The sequence below is a fragment of the Typopeltis vanoorti genome, chromosome 18, assembly GCF_054136105.1.
Source record: "Typopeltis vanoorti isolate ZY-2024b chromosome 18, IOZ_Tvanoo_1.0, whole genome shotgun sequence".
NCBI classification, from domain to species: Eukaryota; Metazoa; Arthropoda; class Arachnida; order Uropygi; family Thelyphonidae; genus Typopeltis; species Typopeltis vanoorti.
The window spans coordinates 48,173,405-48,189,620 of NC_143566.1; the positions used below are offsets into that span (position 1 = coordinate 48,173,405).

The 16,216-nt window shown below is 37.2% G+C and overlaps 1 protein-coding gene and 1 long non-coding RNA gene across 2 annotated transcripts in view; one reads left to right on the top strand and one right to left on the bottom strand.

Moving 5' to 3' along the window:
* The window catches only part of LOC150096637 (uncharacterized), a 102,352-nt gene extending 89,910 nt beyond the window's left edge, over positions 1 to 12,442 (bottom strand). The window contains exon 1 of the long non-coding RNA XR_016549805.1: positions 12,096 to 12,442. This is a non-coding gene — a long non-coding RNA (uncharacterized LOC150096637). The remainder of the gene's footprint in view (positions 1 to 12,095) is intronic.
* The window catches only part of LOC150096638 (forkhead box protein F1-like), a 31,077-nt gene continuing 25,155 nt past the window's right edge, over positions 10,295 to 16,216 (top strand). The window contains exon 1 of the mRNA XM_090408170.1: positions 10,295 to 12,063. Coding sequence (XP_090264296.1) covers positions 10,836 to 12,063 — 1,228 coding nt within the window. The 5' untranslated portion in view covers positions 10,295 to 10,835. The remainder of the gene's footprint in view (positions 12,064 to 16,216) is intronic.

Consider the following 16,216-nt stretch of genomic DNA (forward strand, 5'->3'; position numbering starts at 1 on the left):
CATCGAAATCAAAATAACCTTTGAATATTATCGAAATGACACGAAGCCTATATTTTTGATATATTTCGTCCGTGTGGCCGTTAAACAGCTTGTTACTCATTTGCTAGCGATGTGGTTCAAAAGATCTGGGTTCGAACCCCGTGTACGACAAGAACAATCTTTATAGGATTGTTCAACTGAAGGTAAGTTAGTTGGTCTCACACCGAGATGGAAGGGTTTCCCTCCTCACAATAATTCGGTTTTTGCATTTTACACAAACAGACACGCCAGTGAAAACATGCAGTTAACAGACCTACAAGATTAAACTAACAACGTAGTTGTTGAGACAAAATGACAGCGTTATAATCTCGTCAGTCCTTTTTACTCTTTCATTTCCTATTACAAATATGAACAGTAGAATTAGGAAAGGCAATCACCTAAGTGTCAAACACAGTACACTCAGTGATAGGATATGAGCTACTACCCGAACATCCATGTTTGCTACAATAGGATACATGAGTTTGTATCAATCCTACTTTTGATTGGGAGTGTACACATTGTACACTTCCAATCTACGAATCATTGTTTAAAATATTTCTAGTTTGCAGTCAATTGTTTAGGACGTCTAACTAACAACTCATTGTTAAACTCTTGTAGTTTGCTACCCATTGTTTAGTAGTTGTTTAATAGCTATAGTAACACTCCATTGTTTAAGAGTTCTGGACATTTCATCCCTTAATGATTGTAGTTTTCAGTAATAACGAGAAAAACAAAAAATGCACTTACCGGTAATATTGGAAGCAGAGAAAACTATCACAGATTTAACTTCAAAACATTTGACTTTTGTGATGATAATTTGGATTGTATAAAAGCAAGGCAGACGACATTATTTGAAGAGACAAGCACGTCTTCTCCCAAGCAATATCACGTGGGATGTTTGGTTTTATTTTCTTTCGGCATGTATTTATTAGATCCTATCACTTACTCTGTATTTATGACATGCTAATTATTTCTCTCATAGTAAACAAAGCCTCGTATTTGTGATTTCACTGCAATATAAACATCATACAGGTTTTTGCTGAATGTATACGCCACTTGACGTTTGTGTTTGGCCCTTAATAGAAACATGCGTTATCGTCCTTGCTGTTTATAAAAGATATAAACTCAATTCACTTTGTTTGTTTAACTTCTGGCTAAGTCTTCCTTTTTATGGAAGCAAGAGTATATAATTAGCTGTTATCGACATAACGTGTAATGTTTACTAGATTGCGAACACTTTCACCTAGAAGAAATATTAGAATGCAGTTTCTTAATCGGTTTAATATTAAATGGTTGAGTACGAAATTAGATATTGGGAAAAATGATCACTTTCCACATTTTTGTAGTTGGCGAGAGAATGTCAAGTATTGTTCAAAATATTTCTTTATAACATACAATACCGATTTTAATAGATTATTATTATTATTATTAATTGCAATGCATTGTTTAGCATTTCAAATTTACGACTCATTGTTGTAGATTGTACTTGTAGAATTGTGACGCATCAATTTTAATACACGATCGATTGTTTGAGTTTCCCAACTTGTATATTTCCTTTTCCCCCTTGTTTGTCATTGTTGTAATTTCTAATTGTTATAACAATGGACGATTTCGCTAAATCACTCTTTCATTAGCATTTCATTAAAGTTGTTTGTTTCAAATAAATATATATATTTTTTTAATTTATACTCTTTTTGCAGATTAGTATATATTTTTGTAACGTTAAGCGTATCATACTTTTAAAAGCTTCGTCAATACAGAAGGTGTGTGAGTCACTTGATAAATTGCATCCTTACAATGCAACTGCGTGTTACTCAATATTTTCTGCTTAAACGTTAAACGGGCTTTCGCTAAATCACCCTTTCCGAAATCCACGTCACGGAAAATTTTCGCAAATATCTGTCTAGGAACACAGAGATCTTTATCACCTTTCGTCAGTCATTTTTTTTTTTAAGCGATTTTGGCAGAGTAGACACATGCTGTATATTCGGTTAGAATTTGGAGGTTACGAACAGATCAGATTACACTTTGACCTGAAGGTTAGACTACTGAATAACAAGAAGCAGCTGCCAGTAACTACATCTATTTGATCAGAAATTCATCTAAAAATCGTACTCGTAAATGCCTTTATCATTTATATTTAAATGTTCTACCTTTCAAATGAAATTTTCTTAGATGAAACTAGAGGTTAACGCTACGTAACAATAAATAGTTTTATTCTGATGTCTTATTGTGACGTCATAACGTTTTTTCTCTATTGAGAAAAAACGTCATTTTTCTCATTAGAATCGCGGTCTGCTTGAGTTTCCCCAGATTGTTCTGTATCGGTTTTTATCCCTTTTAATTGATTGTTCATCCATATTACTTTTCCACCACCTCTTCCTCATTGTTGTGCCTCCATAACGCCTTCTCAAGTATATCGCGAATTAGGCCTATTGACTGGTGAGAACCTTCGAGTTTCGTCAGTAACCTGTGGAATATTAAATTCAAATAAAATGCGTTTTTGCTACTAAAGGTGACCTAGTCGATTCGATCTTAAGAAGAGGTAGCTGAATTTTGTTCCCCCCCCCCCCCATCTCTCTTTATCTTCTTCCTATTGTGAATTTTATTTCCATGAATTTAAATAACTACACCCTTCAAAAAAAAAAAAAAAAAAAAAAAAACATTTCATACTACCGTACGAGATTAGAACCTGGCAATCACATCTATATTCATTTAACTGATCCATGTTTTCTTAACAATTCCTCAGTAAAACTGGTTTATCGAGAAGGTTTCAACGTATCAATATTCGGCATCAGTATTAGCAATATTCAGGCTTCAATATTTCGCAACAGAAGTATCTTACGTGGTTGTGTTTATTAAGTTTCAGAAATAACCACTAGATGGCTATTGGATTACGTGAAGACCAGCGCTGAGTGCAAGTTACTGACCTGATTGACCTGGTGGATCACGTATCGTCAATCTAAGCCAATGCGAGTTTGAATTCCACTACCAACAGGAATATTTGTGAGGTACCCTAAGCAGTCGTGAAATTACCAACACACCCTTCTTGTTGATCTGAAGTGAATTGAAAAAGCTCAGTTTCCCTGTTCGGTTTATGAAGAAGGTTTTAAGGATTATGTAACCCTTAGTTACCCACCGGTCCACCCTACAAATCCTAGTGTACTATAGGTTTACGACCAGGGGCGAATACTGGTCTTCGAATTCACGCTTGCTCTTGTTATCATTCAGGGAGTGAGAGGTGGGATTGAAGTCTGATTAGCGGAATAATGAATTACCGACCATTTAAAACTACGTACAGGTAACCCTCGTATAACGCGGATGTTAGGTTCCGCAGAAATGCCGCGTTATAGAAATCGGGTTATGCGAGTCTCAGATCACTTAGAAAAAGTAGGGTTATGTTCCGAAATCGGTTTTTTTTTTTTTTTTTTGAAATTATATAAACAACAATGAGATATCCAACAAAAAAATATTTTTATTTAATTCAGGTAATTCATGTAAGTTAAGAAAACATAAACTATGAAAAAATGCATTAGTATAAAAGTATAAAAATTACCTAAACTTCATTGCACGTAATGCATAAATGTTTTAGGTAAAATAAAATTGTGCATATTTTAATCTTTCATAGCACGAGGATTTGAGGATTGGTTAATAAACACTGAATTTGTCATGTAATCACCTGGTGCATTACTACAAAACAGTAGAGTAATTCTGTCTTTGGAAACTTTGAATCCAGGAGCTGATCTTTCATTTTTCGAAATATAGGTGCGTTTTTGCATTTTTTTTTTCAATATAACCCGGATTCATCCGCATTGAACACCTGGTCTGCACTATAAATGTTTATAAACTTGGAGAGTTTTTTGTTTAATAAGATTTCCATCCATAGGAATTTTCTTTTGAGCTGCAATCTTCTATCGAAATCATTAGAGATTTTTCCATTAGAATATCGCTTACACGAGCAACGCGCTTTGCACTTATCGTTGACCCAGCAATAAACACTTTCTATGTTCATTTTATGTTCATTTTGTTTGATTATTCGAATTGTTGATTCATTTAAATTCAAAGTCCTTGCAAAAACTCCTGGTTTTTCTCCATTTTTCAACCGATAAAAGATTTTGAATATTTTTCTTCGAGAGAAATTAATTTTGTTTTCAATGTTGGTTTTCCCTTTCGTTGCAGTTTGTGGCCATTGCTATAAAAATAATTTTTTACACAAAAAAGCAAGCATTACATATTGTAACTCACCAGAAAATAAAGTGCTCAGCTTGAGATGAACACACTTATGATTTTTAATGCACTTTCCTGGCAGAAACGAGGGCAATTTTCAATAATAAACGTTTTATACGGTAAACGATTGAGGTACATGCGTGCTAAAGGGTATTTCCCCTAATATAAATTCGCTACTTATAATTACATGCGAGATACAGGCAGACACAAATTTAAAGAAGATAAAATTTGATTTTTAAGTTGCGCGGTGAAAAACATATGAAAAGATAAAGAGTTACTACAATTTGTAGACCGTGTTTTTATCGGAACCGTGTTGTATAAGTACCGCGTTATTCGCGGGTTACCTGTATTTAGAAATTTCTGTACATTTAATCATACAAATACAACATTTATTTTACAAATGATATTCTACCTTTTTCAATTTAGCTACTTGAATACAAATTCTACCCTACGGTTTTTCTTTATGAACTGGTCAATAACATCGTCATAAAAGTTGGTTGTAACTTAATTTTCCCAAGCAACACGCACACTTGTAAAGGCTGGCTGAAGCTCACTGGCTAGAGCTACTTTGACTGCGTATGGCCTTGTGTTTAAGCAACAGGGTGAGATGACGTGGAGGGAGCGGAAATGGCTATGCTCGCACATGAAATCACAGTGCTGAAGCGAGGACCTGGATGCTCCCACAGCCAAAATACCTGGATAGTGCAGCACATGACCCATTTGGTAGTGCAAACTGAGGCAACTCATACAAAGGGTGGAGCAAGCTCCGATCACTATTCTTGGTATTTACCCATAATGTGAACTTAGCTCCTAGTAAGAAACTCAATGAGTTGCCTCAGCTTGCACTACCAAATGGATCAGGTGTTACACTATCCAGGTATTTGCTTACGCTTGGAATCGCCGAACTTTATATAGTTTCTATATTCGGCATGAAACTCTTTGAGTTTCTTATTCGGCTAAGAAACAATATGGGATGTAATATCTCTTAACTTAAATAAGTTCATGTCGCCGAATTGAAGCCTTTGGCTCTTCATATAATTAGTAATTTATTAGGACACCTTCTTGGCAATTCTCATAGAAGGGATGTAAGTTCTGTTCGCCACAAACTTGGTATTAACTATTAACTAGGTCTACCTACTCACTGATGAGACCCCAATGAGGGTGGAAACCGGTGCGGAGGGGATCTGGCTTTGAGAGGCTCCGCTTGGAGGTAGGTTTTTGCCTGTCTCTGAGTAGGGCCACCGCTGAGATTATGGCTCTGCTTGGCGGTGGGGTGAGCCTGCCACAGGGTAGAGCCAATGCTAAGAAGTTCTTCTCGGTCACGGGGTGAGCCTGAGTTGGGCGATCAACAACGCTGAGTTGGGCGATCTTTCGGGATCGTCTTATTTTTAGAGCCCGCTTCAACTATACATAAAGTTGAAACCAGTCTGGATAGTGACCTCTCATAATGTTGAACAATAATACAACTCCTAGGAGCTAAGTTCACATTATGGGTAAATACCAAGAATAGTGATCGGAGCTTGCTCCACCCTTTGTATGAGTTTGCTCAGTGTAGCACTACCAAATGGGTCAGGTGCTGCACTATCCAGGTATTTGCTTACGCTTGGAATCGCCGAACTTTATATAGTTTCTATATTCGGCATGAAACTCTTTGAGCTTCTTATTCGGCTAAGAAACTATATGGGATACATTATCCTTTATCTTAAATAAGTTCATGTCGCCGAATTGAAGCCTTTGGCTCTTCATATAATTAGTAACTTCTTTCTCAATTAATGAGCTTGCGCAGCAAGCATGAAGAATTCGCCACTGTTTACGACCTTTCATAGATGAGATTTATACTAAAAATAAACAAATAATAATAACAGAGGAGGCTATTTGTTGAGCGAGATAATCCATGTGATTGCAGGACGCTCCAGTTGACCATTAATGTAGATTCATCAAAGGTATCCTTAAGTCGTTTTACTTTTTCGCTCAATTCATAGTTAGGGAAAGGCTTCACTGACAAAGGTACCGACTTGGTCTGTGCAGGTTTTTTTGTTTTTAATTACATTTCGTTTTTTTAAGTGTGAATGTTATCATAAAATCTTGTAAATATCTTGTGCATTTGCTGCTGATGGACTAAGGACTAGATAACCAAGGTGTCTAATCTAGAGACCAAACATGGGACTTTTTAAAAGCGACTTTAGGTCACCCTTTAGCACCGCTGCGATCTTCTACGGGACGTAAATTGCTTCCCACTGATTTAGTATGCCAATTAATTTGAGAATTATCTGCATTAATATGCAGATCCGTAATTCTGAAAATACACCATCAGAATCCTTCAAGAGACGAAAATAATAAAAAAAATAAAATAAATGTCCTCACCTTTTGGGATGGTGAGGACATTTCCTCACCGAAATGTCACTCGAATTGACCAATTTTGATGAAATTACGTATTTTGAGTGTGTTTAGTAAAATTAGTTACTTATTTCAGTTCGAGATCTGCAGCCTTTTTTGGAGACATTAGATAAAATATCCACTGAAATTTAGCATGCGACTTTTTTTTAATCGGAGCTGTTCTTTCGTCTTAGCGCATGCGTGGTGCAGTCAGAAGAAAGGTATTCTTTTTACCTGTCTGTTGAAAAGATGTGCTTAGGAATTCTCTTTAGGTTACCAGATCCGTTTATAAGATGTTTTGTAATTAAAGATGAGTCAATTGGGCTCATCTAGAAGTATATTATCCCCCCCCCTAATTCTCGAAACAAACTAACTGAAAAGTAGTTGAGATATAAAGCATTCGACTCATAGCATTAGTCTACGACCATAATTTAAACATTAAAAAAAAAAAAAAATTCTTTTCACACCAGTTTTACTGTCATCAGCGATGATATATGAGTCGAAGTGACATTTACAACGAAATGCAAATTTTAAATGAATTTTGCACATAACTGAAATAACTGAAAAAGTTATGGTGTCGATAGTCTATCACTAAGAAATATTAAAACTTTCTGCCTTGCATCTCACGGACAAAAATTTATGACATTTATGATAAAGTAAATCAAAGTAGAATATTATCACCTTAAATTTTAATAGTTGATTTTGCATGTTTTAACATTCTGTTTTGCAGGGAAAGATATCGACGTGAAGCAAGAGTTTTGATCATATCATTATACAAAAATAAATTATATTCTGGACACTGGGAATCTCTCACCCATTCGTTAAAAATTGAGTTAAAGATTAATTAATGAAATCAATTATCTTCAGCTTCCCCTCTGAGATGCCTTAATATTTTGATCAGATTTAACCACAAGAAAATGTTGCTGTAGCACTTATTCAAAACGGACATTGAGAGAAGATGACTCACTTCTATTAGGATTTCTAAATAGATTGTTGAAAGATTTCAAAATTGTGGAAATACTAAATTCAGTCAGTAATAGAGGTTAATATTTAAATACGTGTTTAAAATAAATAAATTACATTTTTCATATTTTCAGTTCCTTGATTAAACAAATACGATCCTTTGCTAATTAATTTGGATGAATTAAATTAATAATTTGCCCCTTCAAGAGAAAAGAAGACCTTTGATAGAAGAATCCAACAATTTTTATACCTTCATGATCAGTACAATTCGATTAAAAAAAAAAGTAAAAAAAAAACATTTCAAGTGCATTGTTGAAATACATTTGCATTTTAAAACAAATTTAAATTATAGACATAACCGATAATTTGAACTTTCACATATTTTGTATAATTATAACTAATAACCATTTGCAGCAAATAAAAGTAATTATTTCAAAAAATGAAGACAAAAAAAAATTAAATAACTCGCTGACCAACGGGTGTCCTTATAAGGACTGGCTTAAAGGGGCGAAACAAGAATGCTTTTCAACTTACCCGTTATCTGTAGAGGACAGTGTAGGGATAAGATGTTATTGAGCTATTAAAGCTCTGATCATGGCAGGAGGGTAACAGCAATAGCCGAGCCTCAGTTCGAACTTCATTGGCTACAGCATTGCCATCCATTATCCTCCAAGGGTATTGGATTGAATGAATCAATCACCGACTATGTAAGTAAAGGTGAAATCTCAAAAATACGGACGATCCCTAGGCCACTCCATAGTGGGCGAAAGACCGTCCTAATCTCAGCGTTGGTTCCACTCAGTGACGGGCTCCCCGACCACTGAGCAGAACCGCTCAAATTCCGAGGAAAATAATTCACCGACAAAGCCCCTCAGCGGGCCGTGCCGGAGAACACTTTCCCCGGAGACTCAAAGTGCTCCCTTAAGGCAAAAACCTTAAGAGAGCGAACTCAAAAGCTCATCGCCCAAGGGGGTAACAGCAACAGCCGAACCTCAGTTAAACTTCATTGGTACAGCATTGCATTGTTGCCATCCGTTACCCCCTAGGGCATTAATGAATCAATCACCGACTATGTAAGTAAAGGTGAAATCTCAAAAATACGGACGATCTCTAGGCCACTCCATAGTGGGCGAAAGACCGTCCTAATCTCAGCGTTGGTTCCACTCAGTGACGGGCTCCCCGACCACTGAGCAGAACCGCTCAAATTCCGAGGAAAATAATTCACCGACAAAGCCCCTCAGCGGGCCGTGCCGGAGAACACCCACCCCGGAGACTCAAAGTGCTCCCTTAAGGCAAAAACCCCAAGAGAGCGAACTCAAAAACTCATCGCCCAAGTGGGTAAGAGCAACAGCCGAACCTCAGTTAAACTTCATTGGTACAGCTTTGCGTTGCTATCCATCACCCCCAAGGGCATTAATGAATCGACCATGTAAGTAAAGGTTCAATCTCAAAAATATCGGACGATCTCTAGGCCACGCATTCGTGGGCGAAAGACCGTCCAAATCTCAGCGTTGGTTCTACTCAGTGAAACTCGATTACCGAGCAGAACCGCTCAAATTCCGAGGAAAATAATTCACCGACAAAGCCCCTCAGCGGGCCGTGCCGGAGAACACCTTCCCCGGAGACTCAAAGTGCTCCCTTAACGCAAAAACCTTAAGAGAGCGAACTCAAAAACTCGTCGCCCAAGTGGGTAAGAGCAACAGCCGAACCTCAGTTAAACTTCATTGGTACAGCTTTGCGTTGCTATCCATCACCCCCAAGGGCATTAATGAATCAATCACCGCATCTCACGGCCGAATTCATCCATGATTTTTTGGGTGTCATCTCGTTATACTTGACCAATGTAGTTCTCATTGATTTATTATTTTTAGTGGTTTATAACAATTTGAACATTTTTTTCGCCGAATATTGCGAAAATTTATTTATATCAAAATAATGTGATATTAAAATTTAAATTCGTTATATTTTTATAAAGTTGTATTACTGATTTTAAAAATTTCAACGCAAGAAATCTTAAAACTGTTCAGAAAGTTCCTTAGAAGAATATATAATGTTAAATGCTAGAATCTATACGTGCTTGTTAATTAACTGGATTGGATCATTGGACTATAATTGAATTCATTTTCTACTATTAGAAGAAAGACATTAAAATTTATCAGACAGAAAATTTAAACGTCTAATTCATGGAAGCGACATACTAATGGGGAAAATGACGACCCCTATTTTTTCGAAAGAGGCTTCTAGTATATTATTTCTTCTAATTCTTAAAGCATATTATAGAGACTAGAAAACAAGACTTCTAGTGTATAATAAGCGAAGGCTAGAACTCCCCCCCCCCTCTTTCCCCCGTAATTCAACTACTGGACCATCTTAACGTAAATCTGGACATCTTAACGTAAACACTGAACAGTCTATTAATTTCTTTTGTTACATTTTTCTATTTGTTTTCGTCTACACAATCAGCAAATCACTTAAATTGTGTGTTAAATTATTACGTGTTATTGGAGTTGAGAAAGGGCAGGGAGGGGGGGTGGCACAGTTGCGTCATCGTAATTCACTCTCTCCGGAAGGCGGTGGCAGAGGAGGATGGCGTTGCGAGTGCTGGCTCCTCCCAGCAGAATAGGGGTGTTGACATGAAAGCGAAGTAGCGATACTGCTGTATGGGATGGTGCCCAGAGGTGCGCGGATCGCCGACCATTTCGTTCGTAGTACGCAGATTCACGTGGTGGTTTGATGCTAGCTTACGAGGGAAGGGAATGGCGACAGGGGATCCGAAGTAGATGGTTGTCATAACGTCTCCTCCTACCTCGAGGCACTTTCACAGAGTCCAGAAACCGGAACAGATCGCTCTAATTGAGTATTGACTCACAGTTGCCATTCGGTAGGATTTCTGCAGTGATACGTAAGCTTGTGTCAGTGTGTATGTGCGTGCGTGCCGCTAAAAGGTCGTAAGTTAGAAGGAGGAGCCAAGAGAGGGATCAGAGTGGTAGGAAGGAGAACAAAGCATTTGTTTATGCTGTGACTGGTTGTCGGGAATGATGTGAGGTGTGTGGTTTCGCACATGTCAGCGCGATGTGCAAACGAGGCTTAACTAACCCCCTCTGTACGATGAGTTCTTACGAATTTCACTTTCGGCACTAGTGACCGTTTTAGCTTCGACTTATCCCTTTAATGTTCATTCCTTGAATAGAAGTCTTCGGAGCAACAAGACCTCCCCCCTCTTTTACGTCTTATTCTTTGATCTTTGCGAAATGAAGATCGAAACAGTGGACGACCATCGCTCCAAGGATCGAATCGGCACACCCTACGACCTTCCACTCACAAGCCAAAGTCCTCCATCTTCGGAGAAGGTAGCCGTGATCACCGACCACACTGCCCAACTTGCTAATATGTCTCCACCTTCGGACATGAACAACAACGGCAACGAATCCATCCTCCCGGACATGTCTTCTCAGAACGACTCCGAAGATCCGGACAAGAACGGTACGAAAAGTAAGAAACCTGGAGCAGGGGTTCGACGGCAAGAAAAACCTCCTTATTCCTATATCACCCTCATCGCCATGGCCATTCAAAGCTCTCCTAGCAAGAAGCTAACACTGAATGAGATCTACCAATATCTTCAGCAAAGGTTCAACTTCTTCCGTGGTTCGTACCAAGGCTGGAAGAACTCCATCAGACACAACCTTTCCCTGAACGATTGCTTCATCAAGTTGCCGAAAGGTTTAGGCAGGCCCGGTAAAGGTCACTACTGGACTGTAGACCCAGCTAGTGAACGCGAATTTCAAGAAGGATCATTCCGACGTCGACCCCGAGGTTATCGGCGCAAGTCACAAGCCATGAGAAGATATTCGCCTTATTACCAGAACTCGACTTTTCTCGGTTATGACATGTTGACCCAGCAGAGTCCGAACATCACTTGCGGGAGTATGGCAACTCCGATGAACACCTCTCAGCCGTACTTACCCCACACCGACCCGCAGACACTAATGACGAGTTCCAGCGCTCCGTTGAACAGTGGCTCCTACGACTTCCACTCCACCACACAAAGCAGCGGCATGACGATGCCTGTCGGTGGAATGGGACTCACTTTGAGTAACGGTCACTGCATGCCCAGTTGTTCGTTGTCTACCAGTACTAATCTGAGCACCCTCTCTCCAGTGACCCCAACTCCTTGTTCGGATTTCACCGGTATTGCTTCCACAGCATCTCCCGTACCGAACTCTTTGTATGGAGGCTCGCCATTACCTACATCGATGGAAAGGGAAACCATCATACAAGCATCTCCGTGGACAGGAGCCACACACGGACAGTATTTGAAACAACCTCCTATTAGTCCCTCTGCTAGTCCAGCTGGCTCTTTGCAAAGTCTTTCTCCATCAGGGATCAACGCCGGTAATGACCCCAACTCGTACAACACCGGAACCAGTCAACTGTATCAGGCCCTTCTTGGAAATGACAACATGGATATCGCTTTGAACGGTAAGTAACACATCTTAAAGATTTAAACTTACCTGTATGTTTTCCGTATAGCAACAAACATCGTAGTCCGCATAGCAAACATCATATAGATTCCACAATAATGTAGATTAGGCCTAAATGCGATAAATAGGCCTAAAGGTGATAATTAGGCCTAAATCTATTCGGCAACTTTTGTCGCATTCAATTCAACACTTAAATCCTTAAAGGTGCAACCGGAAAGACATTGGTGTGCGGCAGCAACATCCGAACTGACTCTTTTCTAGGCTCATCTCTTAACAAATGTAGAGGCTAGCGGCAAATAGACAAAAGTGTAAACTGACAAAATGGCTTCCGCAGTAATTGGTAGAAGCGGTGAAGCTGCAATGGGTCCATTGCTTACTTTAAACAGTTTACATTCGTTAACGGAGTTTATTTGGATTGCCTGGCTGATAAGTAACGCAAACAGAATTTCTCGGTGGGAATTGTCAGCTTGTGTGTAATCATTTGGAGGACGGAGATTAATGAAATGCGGCGATAAGTTGGAGGATTTGTTACGTGTTTAAAATTCGGTGATTAGTTTTGATATTTAATAGACGGGCCTTGAGCTGTCAGGCCATCGGCAGTAGAAGCCTATGGTAGAGATCGGATTCACGAACACGAATCTTCGTTTATGTGTAACTGTTTCTAACATTGAAAGATAAAAACTCACGCATCTACTTTCAATGTCGGTAGTCACGTGATTTTTAGGGCCACTTGAAAAGGGTGACTTGAGCAGATCGAGTCGGCAGATTCTATTTTAATTAAAATCATGTATTGAAATAAAAATACGATGTCAATCCTTATTCATTGTTCAATTTCAATACACTTCTTATTTAATCCTTAATTTCTTCCTTTAATTCTCGAGTTTCTTTAATACACCTTCTCAATTCTTATGCACTATAAGTATGTATCATTATGCACTATAAGTATGTATCATTATGCACTATAATGCACTACATGTTTCTTCCGAATAAAAATAATTTCTTCATTAGATTGCAGACTTCATTTTACTTATAATTATTTGATGGCAGATGGAATAAAAAAAAAAATAATGTCTTTCTTCAGTATCATTATTTTTCTTATTCTAACTTTAAACTCATTCATGACGATAATTGCTGATTAAAATCGTGGAAGTTAGTAACCAGATTATTTAATCCTAACGTAGAGACCAATCTCCTATAAGTTTACAACTTTTCGGAGAAGATTGACAAAAAAAATCTGTGTTTTATTTTCTTTGCTTAATTATTGAGTAAAGTAAGTTGCTAAAAAAAGAGGCGCAAATAATGACTTTTCTTTTCGTTACTACTTTTTCTTTGTACATAATACGTAAAGACAGCATTATCTGCTGTCTTTACGCACAGTAGAGCGTAGGCCTTTCAGAGGGTTAGCAATTGCATTTTCTGAAGGAAATATATACGCAAATGTATAAAATTCACTTTTTGTATACAAAAAAGTAGGTAAATTTACACTAAAATTGTGTAACTACAGCATTCCATCATGAGAAAACAGCAAGTATGTCAAAGATCGCAGTATGGAAGAGGAGATGGAAACAAAAGTTCTGCTACTCTGCAGCCAGATACGTTTACTGTCATCCAGAGGGACCACCCCAGATATATCGTGTGGTTGATATAATCCTTATTTCTTCCCCCAAGATTATCTGCATTCTCACAACCAACAACACGCGCCTTGAAGATTAGATAGGGTGAGAGGGTGGGTGGAAGATGACTTATATAAGGGAACTGTATCGGATTCATTGTCCGGGATCGCATAAATATTAGCACTAATTGGCTCAAACGACAGACAACTTGTAGATTCAGAAACATACGGTAAACTTAAACAGTCTAAACTTTTAAAAAAATTATATAAGGCAACATTTCACTATCACCGCCACTCCTGTAATAGAGCATAAACTATCCCTCATTGAACTAAATTTATTCACCCAGAGATAGTTTGGGTTCTAAGCAATTCGAAACCAGCTTAGATTTCCTAATTCGTATTGGTCTGTAGAACTAAATATAATTATATCTTCTATAGTATTTGGATTAGTATATCCATGTTTTTTTTTTCTGTCTCTCACAGTTTTTCTCCACTTCTTTTCTTGCCATTTTTTTCTCTTTTATTCTGTTTCACACGTTCTTTCCAAAGATACTTACCATAGGTCGGATCAAAATGATCACTTTACGATTAATAATATACTTGTACACATTTATATCTGCAAAATCCGCTAGTGGCATCATTCTATGGAAGTAGAATCGATCAACAAATTTTGATCAAATTGTTTTTGCGTTTTTTTTTCTTATTCTCAGAGGAATTCACAGAAATAGAAAAGGAAAAAAAAAATTATTCGTTTCGTATTCTGTTGTCAATTGCCAAAAAAAAAAAAAAAAAAAAAAGAAAAAGAAAAAAGATTCGTTTTCAATTACCACATCAAATACCAGTAGCAAAGCAGGTGATCGCCCTGGGTTTTCTACATGTTTCAAATATGGATCAAGATAAGTTGATTAATGACTACATTTGAGTGGAAACTTGAGAATGCAATAGGAATATAATCCTTCTTGCTAGTTGCATGCTATGAAAATTTTAAATTATAAGATGATACAGACGCATTTTGCATTAACTGAAAAACAATGTTAAAATTTAACACTGAGTTGGATTGTATAGAATTACGGGTTGAATGATGGATAATATCAAAATAGGAAATGTTCGTCTGTGAGCTGCATAGATTTATCAGCAAATGAGGTTGTTTATGGAGCAGAAAAAATGTGTATTACTTTAGTCTCAGATTGGTTTAGTTGGATGAAAATACCTAAAAAATATTCCTGAATTGTTCAAACGTCTTTCTGTCTAAAGGATAAATGTCATTCTACTTACTGCATTAAGCTGATGTCGTTTGTAGTCTTCAATGTCATAAATTAAAACTGTGTGACTTAAGTACACAATGCAGTTCAGTGCACTTAGGGGGGGGGTCTATAGGCACTCATCAAGTGGTCTTCCTTTCTCTGGCAAACAAGTGCTAATTATCTGTGGCTGGCGCAATCATCTCAGGATCCCTGAGCAATCTATCGTATACACTATATTTTTATGCCTCCCAGGAAGAGGGAATGTCTTTGACAATGAAAGGTTGCATTAAATTATTAGCATCCCTTAGGGTAAAATTATCACCCCATTTTTTAAAAGGCTTGGAAAAATATCCAGGTTTGGTGTCTACAGCAGGGGTTATACGATTATCTTATTCAGGTACTAATATGATGCAAGTTGACAACCTTTCGCGAAGAACTCATAAAAAGGCTTTTCCGTGCGAGCTTTCTTTGTACACAATTACACAATTAACGAGTTTCAACGAAATCACTTTAAATACTCCATGCATCGTAATAAAATTAAATTGTGAAGAATTTTATCTTTTAGTTATCTTTCCGGCAGTTCTTTTAAGTGTTCCATCTGCACTAAAACTTGGCAAACAGACAGCAGGCGAAATTATTTTTTTTTTATTTATTCTTATTTATTTTCTAAACAGCATTCTCGCCTATAGGAGGTTCAAAACCATCGTACCCCAACACGTTAGATTTCTCTTTATCTGAAATCACTGAAACAAAATAGGAAGAATAGGTCGTTTCCGTGACACCTATGAATTATTTGATCCTTTAAAAATATTTAAATGAAATTTATTTAAAAAATTAATTCAATTAGAAGTCTTTATGATTAGGCTGTTTTTGAAACCGTTGAAGAATTTTTATAAAACTAGCATTGAATGGGAAAAAAGTTATTAATTAGAAAATTATTCACTACGTTGAAATACTGTAAATGCATGAAGATAATTTTCGGCCTAAAATGGAACAGAAATAAATTCAAAAGTACACTTCATCTTCTGTCATATAAATATGGTACTTGTTTATATTACTATACATTTGCGGAAAATAAAGAAAAATTATAAACCTTTGTATAAAGTTTCTAGATAACGTTATTTTGTCCTCTGATCTCCGAGTCCTTAAACTATTGTATATCATGCAATGATTTTTTTTTTTTTTTTTTACTGAAGTCATTTATTAATATTCATGGATTATTCATTGGCTGCAAAAATCTGCTAATTTTGTATACGTTAATTCGATTAGCGTATACAAAAATACCTTTTTGTATA